This window comes from Hyalella azteca, unplaced genomic scaffold, assembly GCF_000764305.2.
Source record: "Hyalella azteca isolate HAZT.00-mixed unplaced genomic scaffold, Hazt_2.0.2 contig16463, whole genome shotgun sequence".
In the NCBI taxonomy this organism is placed as follows: Eukaryota; Metazoa; Arthropoda; class Malacostraca; order Amphipoda; family Hyalellidae; genus Hyalella; species Hyalella azteca.
In genome coordinates, this window is record NW_025946286.1 from 337704 (window position 1) to 346186 (window position 8483).

Sequence of the window (8483 nt, forward strand, 5' to 3'; positions counted from 1 at the left end):
AAGACTGAACATATGCTCCTGCATAGCTTCGTCTAGTCTGTTCTTGAAGGCGTTCATACTCTGAGCGTCAACGATGCTATCAGGGAGGCTGTTCCACATGTCGGTGACTCGAAGCGAGAATTGTTGTACGCTTTCCTGACAACACTGCAACGAAATCAATAGCCAGAGAGAAATTTATGTTGAAAAATGTGCACGAATTATTTAAGCAAACCTAATTTTACAAGTCCAGAGCCAGCTGCTTAATTGAACTCGTTAGGAATTATTCCAGTGCGAAGACAATGGCCTTCGTCACCTACGTGAAAAACCGAGAGATAACGTAAACACACTTGAGCATTATTTATTAATGATAATAATAATAGCGGTTTCAGCGTTTAGCAGGCCGTAGGCCTATCGCCGATTCTTAACATCGCCGAACATTCACAGCATTTTGCGGTCTCGAACTCGCAACTCACTGCTACAATTCTGTTGTGCTTAACCGCCCGGCCGCTTCGCAGATTCTGACCAGAAACTGGCGCACAGAGCTGGGATCAAACCCGCACCTCTCTGCTCCTATCTTGGTACTCTGGACTTTAACCACTGATAACTTTTTTAATTGAAATGCATCATTACCGACTTACAACGATTAAATTTTCTGCTGACTTCCTCACGTCACTATACGCAGTCACGGACAAGAAACCATAATGTCGACAGAATTACGTAATTTTTCTCAACGAAAGATAAATGAAACGACACATGACAGCAAGCTCATCATTTCATCAGGATGAGTTCTTTGTATTGCTTTTTAATAAACTACTTTTGACATATGAACGAAGTTTGAACGAAGGCACAACTTTGAGGTCACCTTGCCATTCCTTGAACCGTCGGAATGTCTGAGGGTCCAAAACGTCCACCATTTCTGGAAAAATAAGCAATATATAATTTTAAAAATGTTTTTGCTAAATCATTCCGAGCGATCATGCGAGCGACTTGACAAGATTAAAACCACAAAACACAAAAACTGAGAGGGCATGTCCAACGAAAATATGGCAACACGAACATAAATAAACCTACATTGAAAAAAAAATATTAAAAAATTAAACTCTTTAAATCGGAATTCAAGTGAACACATTACATCATTCAATTAGTTTGCTGTTTGTTGAAGCTCAAAATGTCATTTTTACGAAAACAGCATTGGCGGTACAAATAACAAACAAACCAGATCTTCTGACGTTGTATCTATAACAAATTTGACAATAAAATAATAATTAAATCTAGTTATATCACCTCGTAGGAGAATTTGAACGATAACAGGTCGCTTCATAATCGAGCAATAACCAAACAGATAATGAGTTGTTACGTATTAATCTAAATATAGTTCACTCTGAAACTCTGGTCACTTTGAAGGAAGACATCTCCAACTGTTTCTCGTATGTATTGGGTAGTCGGAAATACTGATACAATACTTCCGTACTGATTCAGTACATGCAGGCTACATTTGTCAGACAAGTATTATTATTTTTTTCATCAATTTAGATGATTTCCTGCCCGTGGTGATTTGACATTTTTCATGAGCTATTCCACCGCAAACAAATTAGACTATTGACTCGCGGACAGAATTATTAGCTTTGAAAAATTATTATAATAGTTAAATTTGGATTGAAAATTTAAGGCTTTTTCCAAGCCAGATTGAACACTTATGATAATATTACTACCACAGCTCTCACCGAAACCAGTTTCATCGTATTCTTTGCGCTCCATGGAACGTGTGAACTGCAGAGCGTCCTCGCGGGCAGCGTGTTGACGTACATTGCCATGAACGAGTTTTTTCGAACTAAGCGTTTGCAGTTCTTCGTCGTTACGGCTAATGTACCTGCATGACATGTTATGATGGTTTAGCAACTGTAAGTGCATTAAGATGATGTTATGATGGTTTAGCAACAGTAAGTGCACTTAGCAACTGCTCACTTACTGCCGCTCACGTCTTTGTGGCAAAGCAGCGATAACAAACTTTGGAGCGGATAAGTAACAATTATATCGAAATTAATCATCAATATTGTTGATACAAATACGTGGTACATGCCTATCAATATTAGTCACAATTAAACATTCCAACTAAATTCGAGCTTTCTCTGTCAAACTCAGCGATACTCGAAAACTGAGGTACATGAGTATTTACCAAAATATTGAATACTTCAAGTAAATAACAAGCACTTGTAGAAGCAACTTACTTCTCTATGAGTTCGTCAAGCTGTGATCGCGAGCACACCTGCAAGGAAGGGTCCAGGTTCTCCACAAAGAAAGCCAGCTTCACGCCCAGAAGCTGCAGCTTCATATTGGCTTGTTTTTGTGCCTGCTCCGCTTTGACGCTCCTGAAAATAGTGAAGTCTTTATGATAGTCTTAATGATGAAAAGCTTAATAAAATGGTACATTAATCCATTGCAAGTATGGGATTCAATTGGAAACAGGAATGATAATCTCGAGATGGTCAAGAATGAGGGAATCAAGATGATGAATAAGTGAAGCAAAAAAAGTTCTGGACTCTCCAAGGTGGAGTGGAGGTTGGCGTCGTCCATGCAAGGACTCAGTATGGAACCGCGATAGCTTTGTATATATAGACAAGTAAGACAACAGATATTGGTGGGAATGTGGAATGACCGTGACGCACTTACGGGCAAAAACTGTACGTCTGTACACGAGTTATGGCCTCGGCCGTGAACGGCTGTTCCGATAATTAACAGCTGGGAGAAACTTTGCCATTGATAAAACTACGACTACTGCATAATGCAATCTATAAGTGACGACAATTTTCTACGCAATATTGCTATATGTACGACCAACATCAACACTACGGCCGCATTGGCCGTGGCTCAACCGTGAAATAACACGAGAAGCTACAGGACATGCGGCAACTTGGATGGTGGCTAACATTGCCTTCCGCTAAGTGTTTAAAGAGGAGATTTATGGTCCAGTAAGTCCTTGCAGGCTTGCTGCCATTGCTCTGGGGAGGTTTCTTCTTTGTGTTGTACAGCTAGTGTTTGTTGATCTGAAGCACTTGAACCCTGCCATGCATCTCGTACGCCATGTTACAGTCCTTTACAATTCCACACTAGTAAATAGCCCAGTTTTTTAAATAAATAAACTAACGACGGTCGAGACTGGTGAATTAAAAGTTACTCTTGCGATTGGCTGTAAACATGCAAACGAACATGGGAAATCTTTGATATTGTGTTAAATTTATAATAATCCAAGAAGGAAGATGAGTTCTCTGTACAATGCATTGCAAAAACCTAAGATGGTCCATTGTAGCACAGCAGGAGACCCTCAAAATTGAATTAGTAATGTAAGAATGCTGGACAGCTGGAGCTTGCTAAGCCACAAGAGACTACCCAGACAACAATCTGCATCAAACTCGGAAAAGTGAAACTTGTGAACCCAGGACAAATACAGTAATAAAGCAATAGCTGCACTCTTCAGCCAATATCAGCCATGCTTATAAGTTTTTTTTTATAAAACCATTGGTTTCAATGAGGCTCTATCAACAACTCTCCAGGACATTTCTCATCAAAGAACTCGGATTTTGCAGAAGAATTGACACCAAGCACTTCACGGGAAGCACTGTAGATATTTCAGTGTGAGTATCTTCAATTATCATTTGGGAAGGGATCTGAGGTTCAAGACAACTGAAAGCAACACGAGATCATCTACAGCACTATACTCAAAGGTGGGACACTTCTGTGAAATTAGTTTTGCTGTTGAGATGTGATCTCCTGGCAAAATTGGCAATTCTCATGGAGCATACAAAACATCGTCATAGCATAACTTTCCAAATGAATCACCCAATATGCCAAGAAGGGAGTGATTATTATAAAGTTATTAATTAAAAGATCAGTGTCAGATAAGGAGTAAGTAAAACTTAGTAAATCCAGGTAACCCCTCACCTTTTGATCTGCTTCACAATTTGCACAGCTTTGCGACTTTTTGGATGGACAGGTTTCTTCTTATTTGTAGTTAGAAACGTTTTCCCTTTGGTGTGTTTACCCTGTGAAAAAATAATAACATTAGAACATTCATGCATTCAGGTGCCCAGCTGACAATCCACAAAAATCCATTAGTTTGCTAGGTTAGTTCAAATCCATTAGTTTGCTAGTTTAGTTCAAATCTATTAGTTTGCTAGGTTAGTTTAAATCCATTAGTTTCCTAGGTTAGTTCAAATCCATTAGTTTGCTAGGTTAGTTCAAATTTATTAGTTTGCTAGGTTAGTTAAAATTCATTAATTTGCTAGGTTAGTTCAAATCCATTAGTTTGCTAGAGTAATTAAAATTCATTAGTTTGCTAGGTTAGTTCAAATCCATTAGTGAGCTCTGTTAATTTTTGACTCCTACAGATTGTTATATGGCAGTGTGGAAATCCTGCAAATAGAAACCTAAAAAAATAGAGTATCGAGTTGGAAGAATTATTTTTACAGTTAAATGGTCATCAATAATGCTTGTAATTGAAATATTTATGCCATGTAGCAACTTTTGTGTGCCAGAGCTGAGACAACAAATTTGAAAAAATAATTGATACATCATAAATTCTGCAAACCTAGTTATTTGCTCATGCCAAAGATGCTAGCATAGTTATAAATGAAACTCTAGACTAGAGGTTATCTGATCTAATATGCATCTCTGAAAAAGTCTTCTCTTTTTATTTTCAAGATAAAATTTGAACTTTTTTCATAGCTTAAAAATTGTTTTATGGTTCAAAACATAAGTTAAACACTTATATTTTTTCATTTTCATGGCTTTAAAATTGATTACCTTAAAGCTCCAAACTCCAGTTACCGTCAAACAATTTATCTTTGTTTGTGGCTTTTGCCTACATACGGTACCTGTATAGACCTGTATTTTGCATGTTTCAATTCAAGTTTAATTTAGCTAGTAAAAAAATGGCATCATTTATAAAAAAAAGTGGTCTAAGTTACCCCATTTTACGGTACTTCTTAAACCAACCAGAGTCCCAAGAAATGATAGTTTCACACATACGGTAATTTACAAAACTATGCCCAAAATATGATTGGCAGATATGGGAGTGTGAGGTTTTAGTAAAAGAAATGAATGAGCCAATGCCAAACTAATGCAGACCAGGTCTACTCTCCAAACAAGGATTGACATTTAGGAGTACTGAATTGTTTGAATTTAAAGATGTGAAAATAATTCAAGTTTTGAATTTGGTACTTAAACTGTTAATTATTTTGCTAGACCAGTAGACCTGAAAGACAATATGATATTCAATATGCAAATTAGGGTAAACACACCATATTCCAACACCTTAAGGACGTAGCAAGAAATAAATGGCTATAAATAGATCACCGTATGCGCAACTCAAGTTCTGATTGCTTAACGTCACTCTCAAACACCACACTATGCGCCAGCAATGATGAAACCTCACAAACTGTTGCCATATTTATTTAAAAGCCTTTAGAATTCAAATCTACCAAATCGCTAAATTCCGACACTGTGTGTGACAAAATGCGGCATATTGTGAGACTAATTCCGACCGCTTCAAAATCGTAATTTGTAATTCCATCACCCCCTGTCGGAATACGATATCCTGTGTCATAATTCCAACACCCTGTGTTGGAATTAGTTTTTATGTGTCTAAAACCATCTCTTAAATCAATCATCTATTAGATTATTTACCACTTGATATCAGCAAATACAAGTATACCGTCAAACGGAGTAAAAAGAGACGGGCGGGGTAAATCGGGATGCGCGTCCCACATTTCGTAGAAATGTTGTAGCAGCTAAACTAATCAAAATATTGCAAAACTAAAAATAGTGGCGTAAACTTCAACATTTTAACTATCTTTTATGTATAAAGCTAGTAAGAAATCAAACATTTACTATCTCTAGAAAATCGTTGAAAAAAAGTGTGAAAAGTGTGATTTTGGAAAAGTACCTCTGCTAAGGTCTGGAGCAAAAAAAAAATATTCGCCATATTAAAAAATTTTACTTACATAAAAGTTGCACCCATGTGTCAGCTTGAAAACATAATTGATGGAATTTGCCTATCTCAGTCAAAAAAAAATGGCAGCCATTTCCGCGTAATGGGGTAAAAAGGGACACCCTCAAAAATTCATTTACAGTAGAACCTCAGTTAGCAAATGCTCCAGTTAACAAAAAATTGATTAACAACAAAGAATTTTGATTGCATTTACCTTGCTCAGCCAAAAAAAAAAATTCACTTATCAAAAAATTAGTGCATCATCGGTCGTCACAAAATTGTACATAGAATGCTACATAAAGAATTGTGCACCGGGCATCATAGAATGAAAAGTAATTGACCTAAACTATGATTTATTTCTCCAAAACATATGATGGTTGTAACTAAAACATTATTTTCTGTTTCGGATGTTTTTCATGATCTTTTATGTTATAGTGAAATCCCTTGACTTGATTAAAATTGTGCAAAATTACAAACCATCCTGTAAGCTTACAGATACAGAAGAAATGCTACATGGATGCTGATGTGAAGCTTGCAGTGGACAAGGTCGTTGTCAATGCTCAATGGCATGTCCATGGATACAGTAATATCACATTAATAATACGGTAATTAGTGCACATGGTAATATCGTATCAATATTAAAGGAAAAACCAGATAACCGACACATACCCCCAATCTATCTTAATATACAACATAAAACAACTACATACTCTCAAAACCATACATGCATAAAACCATACATACATTAAATACTATTAACAAACACACAACAATCAAATTTACTTTAAACAATACACTAATATATAACAAATACGTGAAAAATCCAGCCACTGATTGACAGTGTTTCTCAGAGCTGCAAATCAGTCTACACTCCAGGATCAAGTGTTGTCATTGATGAGTCCGTCATTCCTTTCGGAGGGAGAGTAAACATTAGACAATACATTCCTGGAAAAGCCCATAAATATGGAATAAAGCTATATAAGCTCTGCACACCCAGCTCGTACACTTGGAACTTTCAGATATATTGTGGCAACATGGCCAAAGAACCAACATTTATGCATTTGGAGTCTGTTGTTCTGCAGCTTTCAAGGCCCCTTCTTCTGCAGGGATTAACTATTTATGCAGATAACTTCTATTCATCCATTCCCTTGGCCAAAAAACTCTTGCAGGAAAAAACGTACTACTGTGGTACTGTGCAGAAATATTGAAAAGCATTGCCTCTCAGCGTTACGAGGGCAAAGCTGAAGAGAGGAGAAATTTCAGGTTTGATGAACAGCAAAGGAGGAAAAGTTTGCAACTGGAAAGATAAAAGGAACGTGCTAATGTTGTCAACTGTGCCTGAACATTCAGGCAATCTTCAACCCTCAGGGAAAAATACTCGGCATGGTACTGAGATACGCAAACCACAAAGTGTTATGGACTACAATACTGCTAAATGCGGGGTTGATAAATCAGATCAGATGACATCTTACAATACTGCACTCAGAAGAAGCATGAAGTGGTACCGTAAATTGGCCATTGAGTTGTTAACAGGAATTGCGGTAATAAATGCATGGGCACTGATTTAATCAATTTTACAGCCAACAAGAGACAATGGGTGTAACCAAATTCAAAGAATGTCTAGTCATGTCACTTGTTACAGGAAAAGTGAATAAAGAAATGCTTCCAGGACCAAAGCGTTCTGATATTGCAGGCCTGCGTTCCAGCCATACATTAGTTGAAGCAGAAGGACCAAAACTCAAAATAAGAAAATGTTGCAGGTCCTGCTATGAAATTATCGCCAACAATGAAGGCAGTTCAGAAGCAAGACAAAAAGCAAGAAGAGTGACTACCTTTTGTGATTCCTGTGATGGAAAGCCATTTCTCTGTGTATCTTGCTTCTCATTGAGGCATTCACCTCGAGTTTAGTACTTTCAGATGCCCAGTGTTTATTGTTTCTGCTATATTAATTCATTATTGAATAAACAATACATTTTCAGCTTGGAATACCGGACGCCTTTCAGTTCTTGAATTTTTATCTTTTATACGCACTGAACAACTTGTGCTTGATTTGAACTACTTATATTGTTCTGATTAAATTTTATAACATTATTATATGCTTTTATACTCCTTTTTCTCTATACTCTATCAAGCTTACATAAGGATATGACCATGGTTTACGTCATATATGATTTTTTAAAAAGTTTCATTTTTAATGAATGTACCATATATGGCACACGTTGCAGTTTGGGACATGCATGCATGTACCATATATGGCGCACGTCGCAGTCAAAGTGTTAATCTACAACATTAAACCACTACATACATAAAACTATACATACAATACATTAAATACAATTAACAAACACACAACAATCAAATTTACTTTAAAAAATACACTAATATCTACTAAATACGTGCCCTTGCACATATCTCAATTCAGTGTGACGAGTAATTCAGTGTGACGAGTATTCAGTGTGACGTTGAGTGACGAGTAATGACTCGTCACTCCTATCTATACCTACTTCCATGAAAAAAC

The 8483-nt window shown here is 36.9% G+C and overlaps 1 protein-coding gene across 1 annotated transcript; it reads right to left on the bottom strand.

The window, feature by feature from the left end:
• Positions 1-733: 733 nt before the first annotated feature.
• Positions 734-7826, bottom strand: LOC108667247 (translation machinery-associated protein 16). Its single transcript, XM_018154249.2, has 6 exons — positions 7798-7826; positions 5979-6000; positions 3919-4019; positions 2208-2348; positions 1704-1849; positions 734-895 (listed from the first exon to the last, which is right to left on the bottom strand). The coding sequence occupies exons 1-6, from the start codon at positions 7824-7826 to the stop codon at positions 756-758; spliced, it is 579 nt and encodes a 192-aa protein (XP_018009738.2). The 3' UTR covers positions 734-755.
• Positions 7827-8483: the final 657 nt, after the last annotated feature.

What these genes read in the sequence shown, in the direction of transcription:
- LOC108667247 (XM_018154249.2), bottom strand. Translation starts at nt 7,826, where the DNA reads ATGGCTTTCCATCACAGGAATCACAAAAG. An exon ending in CACATGGGTGCAACTTTTAT is followed by an intron (nt 4,020 to 5,978) that starts GTAAGTAAAATT and finishes ATTTTTTCACAG; the next exon opens with GGTAAACACACCAAAGGGAA. An exon ending in CTTGACGAACTCATAGAGAA is followed by an intron (nt 1,850 to 2,207) that starts GTAAGTTGCTTC and finishes CATGTCATGCAG; the next exon opens with GTACATTAGCCGTAACGACG.